Below are 14,474 nucleotides of genomic sequence, written 5' to 3' on the forward strand. Positions count from 1 at the left end.
TCAAAGTGTCCCATCCCAGAGGCTTTGATATGCTGCATCTTTATTTTCATTTGTTTCTAGAAATTTCTTGATTTCACCTCTTAAGGCTGCTCTGACCCATTCTTCATTCAGAAGTGTAGTGTTCAGTCTCAACATGTTTATGTTGTTTCTCTGGGTCTTCTTATAGTTGATTTCTAGTTTGATTCCATTATGATCTGAAATAACACAGAAGTATGTAACATTTTTTGAATTTGCTATTGCTCATTTTGTGTCCCAGGATGTGATCTATTTTGGAGAAGGTTCCGTGAGCAGCTGAGAAAAATGTAAACTCTGCTATAGTTGGGTGAAATATTCTATATGTGTCCAACAAGTCCATTTGATTAATGGTGTTCTTTAGTTCTGAGGCTTCTTTACTGACCTTTTGTCTGGAAGATCAGTCTAATGTTGTGAGAGATGTGTTGAAGTCTCCCAGTATTATTGTATTGGGATTTATGTGTGACTTCATGTCACAAAGAGTTTGATTTATGAAAGCAGCTGCACCTATGTTTGGGGCATAGATATTGATTATGGTTATTTCCTCTTGCTGGATTATTCCTTTTACTAGTAAAATATGACCTTCTTTGTCTCTTCTAATAAGTTTGGGTTTGAAGTCTTACTTGTCTGATATCAAATTTGCTATTCCTGCTTGTCTTCGAGTTCCGTTAGCATGGATTACCTTGCTCCAGCCCTTTACCTTGAGTTTGTTCCTATCTTTACTTGTAAGGTGTGTTTCTTGTAAGCAGCAGACAATTGGATTCTGGTTTTTAATCCATTTTGCTACTTTATGTCTTTTCATTGGGGAGTTGAGGCAATTTACATTCAGTTGTGATTATTGAGAGATAATTTTTAATTCTTAACATGTTAAGATTTTATTTCTGTTTGAAATACTGTTTATTTTTCTTTGCTTAGTTGTCTGCTGGATGGAAAATCTTCTCTGGTTCTGGTATGTATTACTTATTTCTTCTTTGTAGTTAATCTCCTTGAGTATTTTCTCTAGTGCTGGTTTTGAAGACATAAATTCGTTCAGTTTCTGTTTGTCATAGAAGCTTCTCATTTCCCCATCTAATTTGATAGTTTTGCTGGGTAGAAAATTTTTGGCTGGAATTTGTTTTCTTTCAGAGTTTGGAATATGTTACTCTAAGCCCTTCTGGCTTTCATGACTTGGTTCGGGAAGTCTAGAGTGATTTTAATTGGTTTGCCTCTGAATGTCACTTGGCCTTTTGTTTTTGTTGCCTTTAAGATTCTCTCCTTGGCTTCCACATTGGTCATTTTGACAATTATGTGGCGTGGGGAACCTCTTCTCTGATCTGTCTAAAGGGAGTTCCACAAATTTCCTGGAGCTCTGTATTGACCTCTTTCTCTATGTTTGGATAATTTCCTGCTATTACTTCCTTGAAGAGATTGTCGATCCCTTTGGTTTCACCTTCTTTTCCCTCCTCTATTCCAATTATTCTTAGGTTAGCTCTCTTAAAATGGGTCCATCTTTCTTCAATGTCAAATTCCTGCTGTTGGATTTTTTTTCTAAATCATAAACTATGCATTCCTTTTTGGAGTGATCATCTTCTAGGAGCGATATTCTATTCTCCATGTGGTCTAATCGATTGTTTATAGTTTGAATTGATGCCTTTACTTCAATGATTGCATTCTTTATTTCTTTTAAACTCTTTCTAAATTCTTTTTGAAGGTTCTCTATTATTTCTACAGTTATATTCCTGATTTGCTCTTCTGGAGATCTCTGAATTTCTGTGTTATCAGGTTCTGATGTTGTGGGGTTGTGGCTGTTCATTGCTCCATTGTTATTCCTCTTTCCCATGATTTCCCATATTCCTCTTTCAGAAGGAAGTTTGTTCCTTCTCTGGGTTTTTCCCTGGGTCACTATGATTTCACTTAGGGTGCTCTGGATCTCGAGTCTGTGGTAATTCAGTCACCACTACTCCCTTACTGGGTTGTGTTGCAAAATCTCAGACCCAGGGAGTTAGTCGAGGCTATGGAAGACCGTGGGGGTGCCAGGCTGGGTGTTTTCCCACGGGGAGCTGTGACTAGGGTGTGGTATCTCTGCCACTGCTACTCCTACACTGGGTTAGACTGCAAAATCTCAGACCCAGGGAGATTATCAAAGCCGTGCAAGTTCCTGGGGGTGCAGTGTTGGGATTTCTCATATAGTGGCTGCAATTTTACTTACAGTTGTTGAGTGCACTGATCTGGAGCTGTCGCAGGCATGGTGAACTCACTGTTGCTGTTGGCAATATGGCGCCACTGCCATGTCCTCAGTCGTGAGGCTGGCGTATTTCTTTTCTGGTTTTGAGCTCCGTTCTGAGTCCCTGGATAGCGTGCTGAGCTTGGCCACTGGGAGTTTTAGAAGTTCTTTCCGCTGAAAAAAACTGCTGAGTTACACCGAATGATCTGCAGCTGCTCACTTCAGCTCCTTGTTTACCTTTCTTCTCTGGAGCCTGGTGCTGTGAGGGAAGAAGGCAGCAGTGCTGCTCTGCAGCCACAATGTGGGCTGGTTTCTTTTCTTGTCTATGGTTGTTCTTCTAGTCTTCTTTTTCTCTGTCCCCTATATTTACAGTTTTTATTTCTCTGCTGATAGTGTTTTCTGGCTATGAAAAGTATGATTTTGTGGCAATAGAGATGGAGTGTTAGCAGGACTCCTAAACGCTGCTTTTCTTGGTAGCCATCTTCATGGAAGTCAACTATTCTCTAGAATGATTATTAGTCATACTTCTAAAACTGTGAGAACTAATTAAAGCTCCATAAGGTTCCTCTATTTGGCAAAGCACAAAATCCAGAAAAACCAGAACTGGACCTTGATTTTAAATATGCAAAAATTCTTTCCTTGTCTTTAGGATCCTGGCAGCACCGAGCCTGGATACATTAGGAGGCTGAGAGCAGGGTCACCAACCCTGCGTGGTCCTTACAAGTTATAAAGAATTCTAGTTTTCTACAAAGTGAAATTTAAATGTATCAATTATATCTTATGATTTGTCTTTGCCTCAAAACCCACTGTCCCTAGCCTTATTCACCCTTTGTCTTGACTATATCTTAGAAAAGAATCTAGCTAGGACATAGCTTGTCTGTTTGAAAGTATTATATCTTAAGAGAAAAACAAGTGATACAAAATGTAAAATTTTAGCCAGTATGGTGACACATGCTTGTAATACCAGTACTTGGGAGGCTGAGACAGGAGCATCGCAGGGTCAAAGACAACCTCAGCAACTTAGTCTCTCAGCAACTTAGACCCTGTTTTCAAATAAAAAGTATAACACGTCTGGGGGTGTATCCTTGAGAGAGAAGGCTCCTGTATTCCATCCTCAAGTACCACAAAAAAGATAAAGTAAAATTTCAGAAACAGTACTAAAACACACTTATGCTTTTTATTCTATATTGCTTTTAGTATCTCAATAGGTTGAAAGTAGTCTATGAGATTAATTTCTAAATTTACAAAAAAGATATTAAAGGCCAAAGTTTATGGTGTTTTAAGTTATATCATCCATATTGGTAAGTTGGGATTTGAAATACTATTTTGATTCAATACTAGTGATGTCTTAGGTATGTCAGCATATAGTTGGAATTCAGTCCTTATCATAATTGCAAAATAGTGCTATTTGATCTTTTTATCCTCAACTTATACTAATCTCATATAGGTAGCAGAAGTAGCTTGAGGTTTAACATAAAACACACTTATACTCACTTTGTATATATCCCAGTCAGGGGACTGTAGAATCAAGGAAACATAGCTAATGTCTGCTTTGATAAACTGTATTTTTGATATCTCTCTTTTTTCTCATTTACAGGGAGTTGATTTTCATATGGAGTAAACTACAGCTTAAATCTAATCCTTCAAAACAAGTTTTTGTAGATCAATGCTACCAGCTTTTAAGAACAGCAACTAATGTGAGAGTCATATTTCCTTTCATGAAAATCATTAAAGATGAGGTAAATAGGATGTATTTATCCATTGAATTTTAAATTAAATTTAAGTGACAGCTAACTGAAACTTGAATCTTAAAAATTTGTTTGATAACATTGAAGTTAAGGAGGATTTTAAGGCCATGTTTTTTTTTGTTTGTTTGTTTGTTTTTGCCGGTCTGGAGATGGAACCAAAAGCATTCGACCTCCAAGCTACACGCCCTGCCCTAACTTTTATTCTTTATTTTGAAACAGGGTCTCACTGAGTTGCAGAGGGCCTCACTAAGTAGCTGCAGCTGTCCGCAAACCACGATCCTCAGGTCTCAGCATCTCAAATGCTGGATTACAAGTGCACGCCACCACGCCTGGCAAAGGCCATATTTTAATGTAATACATCCTCTTCTTCCCCAATTCTAAACGCCTAAAATGGTATAAGGGTGTATGTATATCTCTATCTATCTATATATATATATATGGAATATAATTGAAATGGTGGGGAAGGCAATTTACTTAAAATTTAATATGGGGAATAGCTGCTTCCATAAAAGCTATAATATTTTTTCTTATGAGTTAATTAGTAACCCTTAAATAAGCTTAAGTTCTAATTGTAGAATCTTAATTAATTTGCAAATGACCTTTACATAGCTATAGGTAGTATCTATTCATTGTCACAGAGAAACTTCATAATTTTAACATTAGTGTTTATATCAAAAGGAACAATGAAATCTGAGATGTTTTTGAAACTTAGGACAATTTTTTTTAATTTTTTGAAATAATTATAAAAGCTTAATACTTATTTTTCACATATTCATGAATCAAGTTTTTTTTGGACTCTTGCAAATGAGTATAACTATATGAATCTTTATAGATATGAAAGTGGATATTATTAATCTTTTCACTTTTCCCTTCAAATTAACAGACTATTGAATACAAAGATAGGAAAAATAAAGCTAGCTTACATTTTGAAGATCTATTTTATTGGCATTTATGTGGGTTACTTTTAAATATATAAAGAGGCATCAATTAGCTATTTTAATTTTTCTCATAATTTTTAATAAGAAATATTAACAAGAGCTTGAATGCAATGAGAGGGAAGAAAAAGTCACTTTACATTTCATAGTTCCATTTAATCAAATATTCACGTGGGTTACTTTTAAATATATAAGGAGAAAACCATTAAATAATATATTTTAATTTTTCTTTTATTTATGCATTTGTCACATTATCACATATCACATCACTCATTAGATATATGACCGTGTAGTAATTATATTACCATGATATTGAGTTTGCAGCATTGTTATCAAAGGGTGGTTTTTTTTTTTTTTTTTTGGTCATACTAGAGAGTGAACCCAGGGGCATTCTACCTCTTTGTTTTTTGAAAGAGGGTTTTGCTAAGTTCTGAGGCTGACCTGGAACTTGTAATCCTCCTGTATTAGCCTCATAAGTACTGGGATTACATAGGTGTGTACCACCATTACTTTTATTTCTAATTCACTTTTCTAACTGAAGTGTCTTTCAAATGTGTTGTCAAAATTAACTTCTCCTTCTGCCACAAGTTGCAAAAAAAAGTATATAGAACAAAGTGTATAGTTCAAACTATGGAACAGAACACTTCTTATGTGTACCAGAGTCAGATGTAAGACTTCCTTTTTAAAAATAAAGATATATCAATCCTTGAATGGCAGTACACACCTATAATCCTAGTACTTATGAAGCTGAGGCAGGAGGTTGGCAAGTTCAAGGCCAGTTTCAGAAATTCAGCAAGCCCTATTTGAAAATAACAAGGGCTGGGGTGTGGCTATTTGTTTATTTAGTGGTAGAATGCCCCTGAGTTCAATCTCTAGTACCAAAAGAAAGATGCATACATATGTATCTATTTTTATATATTATTCACACTTGTACCAAAAGTTGAGTGTTACAGAAAGTTTAAAATCTGCTGATTACAGAGCAGATTCTATTTTTTATATTAAATGTTTTAACAAGACATATGAATATAAAAATATTCAAGATACAATATATGAGGAAAAGTTGAAAGATGAAATAAGATGAAATAAATATTAAAAATATAATATTAATAGCTACACTCTACTGAGAACTCTTTTATCATTCCCATGTCTCAGTGCTGTAAAGAGGCATAGCTACAGTGCAGTGTGAGTTCAGGAGACATTACAAATGGCATATCTGAAAAGGCTTTGTAGAGGAAAATGATTTGAGTTGTATTTTTGGGGGGGGGTTATTTTTTTTTTTTTTTTGGTGTGTGTGGGAGGGGTGGTACTAGGGGTGGAACCTAGGGGCTTTTCTACCTCTGGGCTATACTCCCAAACCTGTTTTTATATTTATTTGGAAACAGTGTCTCACTAAGTTGCTGAGAGCCTCACTAAGTAGCTGAGGCTGGCTTCAAACGTGTGTGATCCTCCTGTCTCAGCACCCCAAGCACTGGGATTAGAAGCATATGCCACCACACCCAGCTTGTGTTGGGTTTTTAATGATAGATCAGGATAGTACTAATAATTTTTTAGAGAATTTTATAGTTTACGGAGCACTTTTTCCTTATTTTATTATTTGTTTCTCACAAATGTCTGGTGGCATTAATAGGGTAGCAGAGAAACATGGCAGGGTGGATTAGAGTTGAGACTAATCAGAGAGACTGGGATGGGGGCATGATTTTTGCAGATCCTAAATTAATATCAGTGCTTCACTAAAAGTTGTAACTTTAGGTCACAGTATACTGAAACCATTAAAAAAATTCAGATAAGGAAGTAGTCCATTCTCTTTTTTAATCTTTTTAAAATTTTTATTTTTATTTATCTTTTTGTGATACTGAGGGTAGAACCCAGCGGCCTTTCTACCTACAGGCTATTCTCCTAGACCTATTTATTTTTTAAATACTTTTATTTGGAAAGTTGCTGAGAGCCTCACTAAGTAGCTGAGGCTGGCTTCGAACCTGTATGATCCTCCTATCTTAGCCTCCCAATCGCTTGGATTATAAGCGTGCGCCACCACACCCAGCTAGTTTTAAAATTTTTAAACTTGAGCATTTAATACAGTATAATTATAAGTCAAGATAAAGTATGATAGGTAGAACTTCAAAAATGGTAAAGAAGGAAATCTTATAAACCAGTGGATTTTGAATTTGCTACGCCTGGAAAATCTAAGTGGGAAAATTAAGTGCAATGGACATAAAATTTGAATTCAGAAGAGGATTCCAAACCTGAAATGATGATTTATAGAGGCATACCAAAGTCAGTGGAATAGATCAGATTCCTATTCATTGTGTAAACATTTATTTAGAGGTCACTACGTACCAAATTTTATGCTTACTATTGGAGGATAGAAAAAATTGGACACCATGCCTTGTCAATTAGGATTTCAACATCAATGGCTAGAGAACACATAGCTAGTTATAAGATAATTTATAAATACCTCATTTGTTTCTTTGTTTTGTCCTGGGAAATGAACTCGGGGCATGCTACATCTAAACTACATCCCCAGCCCTATTTTATTTTTATATTAAAACAGGGTCTCACTAGGTTGATGAAAGTCTCATGACTTGCTGAGGCTTTCCACAAACCTGATAATCTCCTGTCTTAGTCTGTTGAGTACTGGGATAAGTTTATGTTGCCATGCCTAGCATAAAGAACTCTTAAAGGTAAATTGTAAATTAAGAAAGAAAGAAGAGTGAGTGTTTATCTGTTCCTTACAGCAGAGGACAGAAAGAATGTGGAGAGAAACTGATTCTCTATAAATAATGAATAAAAGATCAATAGGAATTTACCAGCAGAATAAAGAGGGATTAGTACATGCAAAGTGAAGGTCTGTTTGTGGAACTGTAGTTAAGCAGGGCCATACATAAGTAAGGGACTAAGAGGACATGAAGCTGGCAAGGTAGTATTCCTCCCTATAATCTAATCTATAACCATATGCAGGCAGTATGACATGTATGTAAGGGGTGTGTGTGTGTGTGTGTGATTTTAGAGCTGTGTTATGATACCTTGTCCTATTCAAACAAGTATTTAGATTATTCCAAATCATTAGAGGCATTATTTATAACTTTATCTTTGACTCATTAGTAAGTTTTATTTTATTTATTTATTTATTTATTTATTTATTTATTTTTTGGTACTGGGGATGGAACCCAGGGGCTTTCTGCCTCTGGGCTATCCTCCCAGACCTATTTTATATTTTTATTTGGAAACAGGGTCTCACTAAGTTGCTGAGAGCCTCTCTAAGTAGCTGAGGCTGGCTTCAAACCTGTGTGATCCTCCTGTCTCAGCCTCCCAAGCACTGGGATTACAAGTGTGCATCACCACGCCTGGCTGACTCATTAGTAAGTTTTAAAGCTTGAACAAATTTCAGATAATTACTCTGCTACTGTATTAGATTTGGAAAGATTATAATTCCATCTTCATGTATGCCATATTTCCTCCTTATTTGAATAAATATTTCTTGGGGTGTGGGAGTCTTAGTGATAAAATGCCTAGCATGTGTGAGGCTCTAGGTTTGTTCTCTAGCACTGAAAAAATAATGTTACTTAATCGATAAAATAATATTTATCATAGCAGCATAAAAATTCCATAATTAAAATTTAGTTCTTAACATAAAAAATTAATCTGTTTAAAATTATAAGTTAGCTCTTTGTCAAAGTATATGAGGGTTGTACCTGAATTAATAAAATGAAATTTGTAAGAAACTTCACTCAGTGTATGCTTCTGAACCATTTTGTATTGTGGTTAGTAGGGCCTGTCAAACTTGAAAAGTTAATGTGGAAGATGAAATAATATCTATTGCAGATTATTCTTATTTTCAGAAAGAAAGCTAAATATTAAATAAGTGTTAAACAAAGCTACCAGTTGAGAACAATTGCACATTAGAATATTATGTGCTGAAATCTTCCCTTTCAGAGTTTTATTAGAAAAAGATAAAGCATTGGTGTAATAGTAATATTTTTCTTTTTACAGGTTGAAGAAGAAGGCTTGCAAATTTGTGTTGAAATATGTGGTTGTGCTCTACAACTCGACCTTCATGATGATCCTAAAACTAAATGTCTGATTTATAAAACAATTGCACATTTTTTGCCAAATGATTTGGAGATCCTCAGGATTTGTGCACTCTCAATATTTTTTCTTGAGCGCTCCTTAGAAGCTTATCATACTGTTGAAGAGCTTTATAAACGTCCAGATGAAGAATATAATGAAGGCACAAGTAGTGTTCAGAATCGTGTCCGTTTTGAATTACTTCCAATTTTAAAAAAGGGATTGTTTTTTGATCCTGAATTTTGGAACTTTGTAATGATTAAGAAAAACTGTGTGGCTTTACTGAGAGATAAATCAGCAGTTAGATTTATAAATGAAAGTACACTGGAAAATTCTACATGTAATCTAAAAAAGACAGTAGAACACCAAAGTTTAGATGAAGGTCTTATAGATCAGAGCACTGAAGAGACTGACCCTGATGATATATCTGGAGTACAACTGAAAGGTCACGTGAATGCAAAGAAAAACCTTACCACTCTTAATGCTTCCAAAGTAGATCACAATGTTCCAAGGCATCGGTGTATGTTATGTAACAAGGAATTTCTTGGAGGTCATATTGTAAGGCATGCCCAGGCTCATCAAAAGAAAGGTAGTTTTTCGTGTGTAATATGTGGTAGGAAATTTAGAAACAGAGGACTTATGCAGAAGCATTTAAAGAATCATGTTAAGAAGATACAGAGACAACAAATTACTGCAGCTCAACAGGACGATCAGGAAATCACTGCTTTTGAAGAAATAAATTATTCCAGTTCTTCCATTTCACTTGAAAATGGGAATTCTGATAGTAAGGATTTGGAAGTAGGGACTCTGACTTCCAATGATGGAAACAAAGAAGCCATCCCTGAGCATGTGGCTGAATTCATTGAAATTCCCATACGTGTACCAGAAGATGTTACTGAAAACATTATTGAAAATGGCGGTTCTGATACTCATTTAAATAATGTCTCAGAGCCTTTACCACAAGGTGAGGATGATTCTGAGGAGGAAGAAGATGAAGACGGTGATTATGAAGATGATTATGACCTGAATCAGGAAACTTCAGTACTTCATAAAATCAATGGAACCGTGTGCCATCCGAAAGACATATATGCTACAGATCAAGAAGGAAACTTTAAGTGCCCTGCTCTTGGCTGTGTCAAGATATTTAAAAAAATTGGATTTCTAAATACACATGCAAGGACTGTACATCCAACAGATTTAAATGTGCGGCAAACAGTAATGAAATGGAGCAAAGGAAAATGTAAATTTTGCCAAAGGCAATTTGAAGATTCTCAGCATTTTATAGATCACCTTAATAGACATAGCTACCCAAATGTGTACTTTTGTTTGCATTTCAATTGCAATGAGTCATTTAAGCTGCCATTCCAGCTTGCCCAGCATATAAAAAGTCACAGGATATTTCAAGCTCAATGTAGTTTTCCAGAATGCCATGAACTTTTTGAAGATCTTCCTCTGCTATATGAACATGAAGCTCAGCACTATTTAAGTAAAACACCAGAATCATCGGCACAACCAAGTGAAACTATTCTTTTGGATGTTCATACAGATTCAATTCCAAATCATCAGGAAAAAGACTCACCTAGTAATGAGAAACAAACTATTAGTGTACCAGTTTCTACTAGCAAATCAAGGAGCGATTCTACAGAACCAAAGACATGTATAGAAAGTACAGAAAAGAAAACAGACAGTTTAGTTCAGAATGGAAATGAACATTCTGATGATACTATTTCAAATATAAGCTTGATAGACCAAAAGATGCCTGACATAGAGCCAAATTCTGAAAATAGTTGTAGTATTAGTGAGTTAGTCAATGGTCACAGTGTATTAGAGCAGACACCTTTAGTTTTATCAAATCCTGCTTTGAAAACTGATACAAACAGAACCAGGCCAGAAAATGGTTCTATTTTACCCTCTGTTGTAACTCAAGAACACAGTAACCAGCCAGTATCTCAGGCACCTTCCAAACCAAATCATACAAGTGAACATACTTCATATGGCTTAACTTTAACAAAGCCATATGTCAGACCATTGCCTCCCAGTTACCTTGATGAACGGTACCTTAGTATGCCAAAACGCAGAAAATTTCTGACTGATAGAGCAGATGCCTGTTCTGATCAAGATAACATTTATAAAAAACCAGTGAAAAGATTAAGATGTGGCAAATGCCTGACCACCTACTGTAATGCAGAAGCACTTGAGGCTCACCTTGCACAAAAGAAATGTCAGACACTCTTTGGATTTGATTCAGATGATGAAAGTAAGTCTTCTGTCTTGTCAATGGACATATCTATACATAATGCCATAAATAAAGCTATAGTGTGTGGGGGTGGTGGTGAGCATATTGCTACGGATTGAACCAGGGGCATTCTACCCCTGGGCTGTAACCCCAGCCTTATTTTTTTTAATTTTGAAACAGATCTTACAGAGTTGCTGACGGCCTTGCTAAGTTGCTGAGGCTGGCTTCCAACCTGCAATTCTCTTGCCACAGCCTCCTAAGTACTAGGATTTACAGATGCGTGTCACCTGCTATATAGATTTTTATGGGGCCAAAAGAATTAACATTTGCATAGCACAGGTGGTAAAGTACTATTCCAAACATTATTTTCTTTAATTCAAAACCATTGTGAGGTGATATTACTATACCTCTTTTATAGATCAAAAACTGAAATTAACAATTTAAGTAATTTACATTGGGATAGGCCAGTGAACTTTTGGAAACTAGAACATAGGTCTTCATATTCTGATCCTACTCTTTCCACTATTATAGGCTTTTCTTCACTCCAAATTTCATGTAATGAAAGTTATAAGTCAAGTGAAGCTGAGTCTTAAAAAATAGAAGTGACCCCAAAAATGGAAAATAGTTAAAAGGCACAAAAGAGCTTACCTTTCTTGTAATACAATATCCTTTGAGTGAGAATATAAATTAAACTGGAATAAATTTAAGAGTTCCAATTGAACTGCTATAAAATTTGAATTAACAGACATATTCTGCTTTACAGGTGCCTGATGAAAATGTTTCCCGTCGATCAAGCAGTAGTGTGAAAAAAGCACTACAAGAAAATGCATCATCAGTTTGCTATTTCCCTGATGGCCTTAATTTTAGAGTGGTCTCGGATTACTAAAGATAAAGATAAAGCACATTTCTAGAATGAACTTGCAGAGGAGATGTGCTGGCTTAGACTCTAAAAGGGTTATTTTAAAACTCCCAAAGTACCAGTTATCCAGAAAGCCACATTTTTAAAAGTTTATAATGATTAATAGCAGCATGTTCAGTTTTGCTTATATGGAAACTTGTTTGGGCAACTAGTCAGAAGGAAAAACCAGTTATGGCCTTACAAAAAGGGAAATGTTAACCCATTATTTAAAAAAAGGAGGTGAAGGGAGAGCTGGTTTACAATAATAAACAATGTAAAGCATTCTACAAATGGGATTTGTTTTCTTGTCATGCATAATCAGATTATGTCTTGCCTTATAATCAAACATGTTTTAAGAAACCATTGCTGTTTGGTTTGTGGTATAATTTAGAAGCTGATACATGGAAATAAAATATTACTTGTCACCATGCTATCTATTAAAGACTCTAAATTGTTTCCAATGATTAATTGAACAGGTCAAACTTCAATGAATGGCATGCCAGCATTGAAAATTTAAAAAACAATAAAAAATGCTTTGCTGATAATTAGCTCTTGATAGAACATTCCACTTTTGTAATAAAAATTATTTTTAAAAGGTATCAAAAGTATCATCAGTAACTTTGGGGGGATATGAGAGGAATCTAAGACCATTATATAGGCTATCTAGTTGAAAGAAAACACTGAATTGCAAATTGTTCAATGTGAATAATGGTAAAAGCACACTGGGATATTTCTATTTGTATATAATATTAGGACATTGCTTGATGATTCATAGTAAAGTCCTTTAGACATTAATGTGAGTTATCTAAGTATAGTCCTATGATAATAACTGACTTAAAATGTCATTTAAGAATCAGGTTGAGAATTTGTTCATTTATTCACTTAGAGTTAATTCTCAAATAAGCCATACTACTCATGTTTTGAATTCTTTAGTGATGAATTGGTCTGAATAGTAATTTTTATATATAAAAGGAAGTATGTACACAAAAATTTGCACAACAGGAACACAATAAGAGATTTATTAATGCATTATTTTCCTTGATGACCAGTAATTTTCCTAAGGAAGATTTTAATTTAATAAATTATTAAATCAATAAACATTTTACAAATGTTTTTTAGAAATACACTGAGATTTTCCACTTGTCTTTTGTTAAAAAGAAGATGCTTACAGATCTCCTTTACCTATTAGTGTATTAATCTAAAACAAGGATAAAAAGATAAAAAATGCAAAGGTAAATTCTTTAATGGACCTACTAATATACTAATGTCAACCAAATATTCCAGTTATTCCAACTGATAAAATTTTCTCAAGGCAGATAATCTCATCAGGCCCCACAATGATAAATTTTAATAATATTAGAGCTTCTTCTTGAATGAAGTTATTAGAAAAAATGGGACATTTCTTCCAGCTTAGCATCTAGACTATTAAATTATGATTTCCAGTTCATGATAGGTCAGATGAGCTAATATATTTGTCAGTTTTATTAGTTTATTTATCATGGGCATTCACTACTATGCAATGATGGTCGTAAGTCCATTCCAATCAAATTTAAGTTTGTTTTGTTATGTAGCCTACATTAGGCTGTGGAACTTACATGTAGATAATGGATAAATAAAAACAATTCATAATCAAGTTTTTAAGTCCTTATGGTAAACTGAAACTTTTCCATAATTCGTGATACCGAAAATGTAATAATTGACAAGTCTCTTTGGAACCTGGTTAGTTTGGACAGTGAAGTTGTTTTTTTGTTTTTTTGTTTGTTTTGTTTTGAAATACAGTTTCTGTTTTGGACATTTTATAGAAGTTTATCATTTTACCATATCTTTGACTTTTTATTTCTTAAAATTTGTAACCATTGACATAAATCTATGCCCACAAAGTGTTCTATTTAATTATTTTGAAGTTCATGCTAAGATGTAAACATTTTTCACTTGTTATTATTTTGTCTTTAAATTTGATGTCTTTCTTGTACTTTTGTGTTGCTAGAGAAAAAAATTCTGAAAGATCAAATTGGTTTATATGTAACTAAATCAAGGAGTGTCTTATAAAATTTTATTTGACCACATTTTTCTAATCTGTTTATTTATGTACTTTTCAAATATTGGCTATTAAAATGTGTATTTTATTATGTCTTCTAAAACATAAGCCTATATTTTTTTGCTTTTATGGGGTGCATAAACTTCCAACAATTCTAATTTGGGATTCAGAAGGAAGCTTTCTTATTCCTCAGATTTGTCTCCTTTTTTTCTTTTCTACTTCTATTTCTTACATGGGCCAAGTTTCAAATTTGTTTTTTAAAAAAATAAGAGTTTTCTTCAAAAAATAAAATATTAACTACTGTATGTCAGTGAGATCAAGAAAAGAGCAAATCTGAAT

General features: G+C 34.4%; 1 protein-coding gene across 1 annotated transcript in view; it reads left to right on the forward strand.

The window, feature by feature from the left end:
• Positions 1 to 12,085, forward strand: part of ZNF654 (zinc finger protein 654) — a gene marked incomplete at both ends in the record, with an annotated part of 84,669 nt that extends 72,584 nt beyond the window's left edge. Inside the window, 3 exons of the mRNA XM_080696487.1 lie at positions 3,813 to 3,954; positions 8,889 to 11,279; positions 11,963 to 12,085. Coding sequence (XP_080552613.1) covers positions 3,813 to 3,954; positions 8,889 to 11,279; positions 11,963 to 12,085 — 2,656 coding nt within the window. The remainder of the gene's footprint in view (positions 1 to 3,812; positions 3,955 to 8,888; positions 11,280 to 11,962) is intronic.
• Positions 12,086 to 14,474: the final 2,389 nt, after the last annotated feature.

This window comes from Muscardinus avellanarius, assembly GCF_963383645.1.
Source record: "Muscardinus avellanarius genome assembly, chromosome: 5".
Classification (NCBI taxonomy): Eukaryota; Metazoa; Chordata; class Mammalia; order Rodentia; family Gliridae; genus Muscardinus; species Muscardinus avellanarius.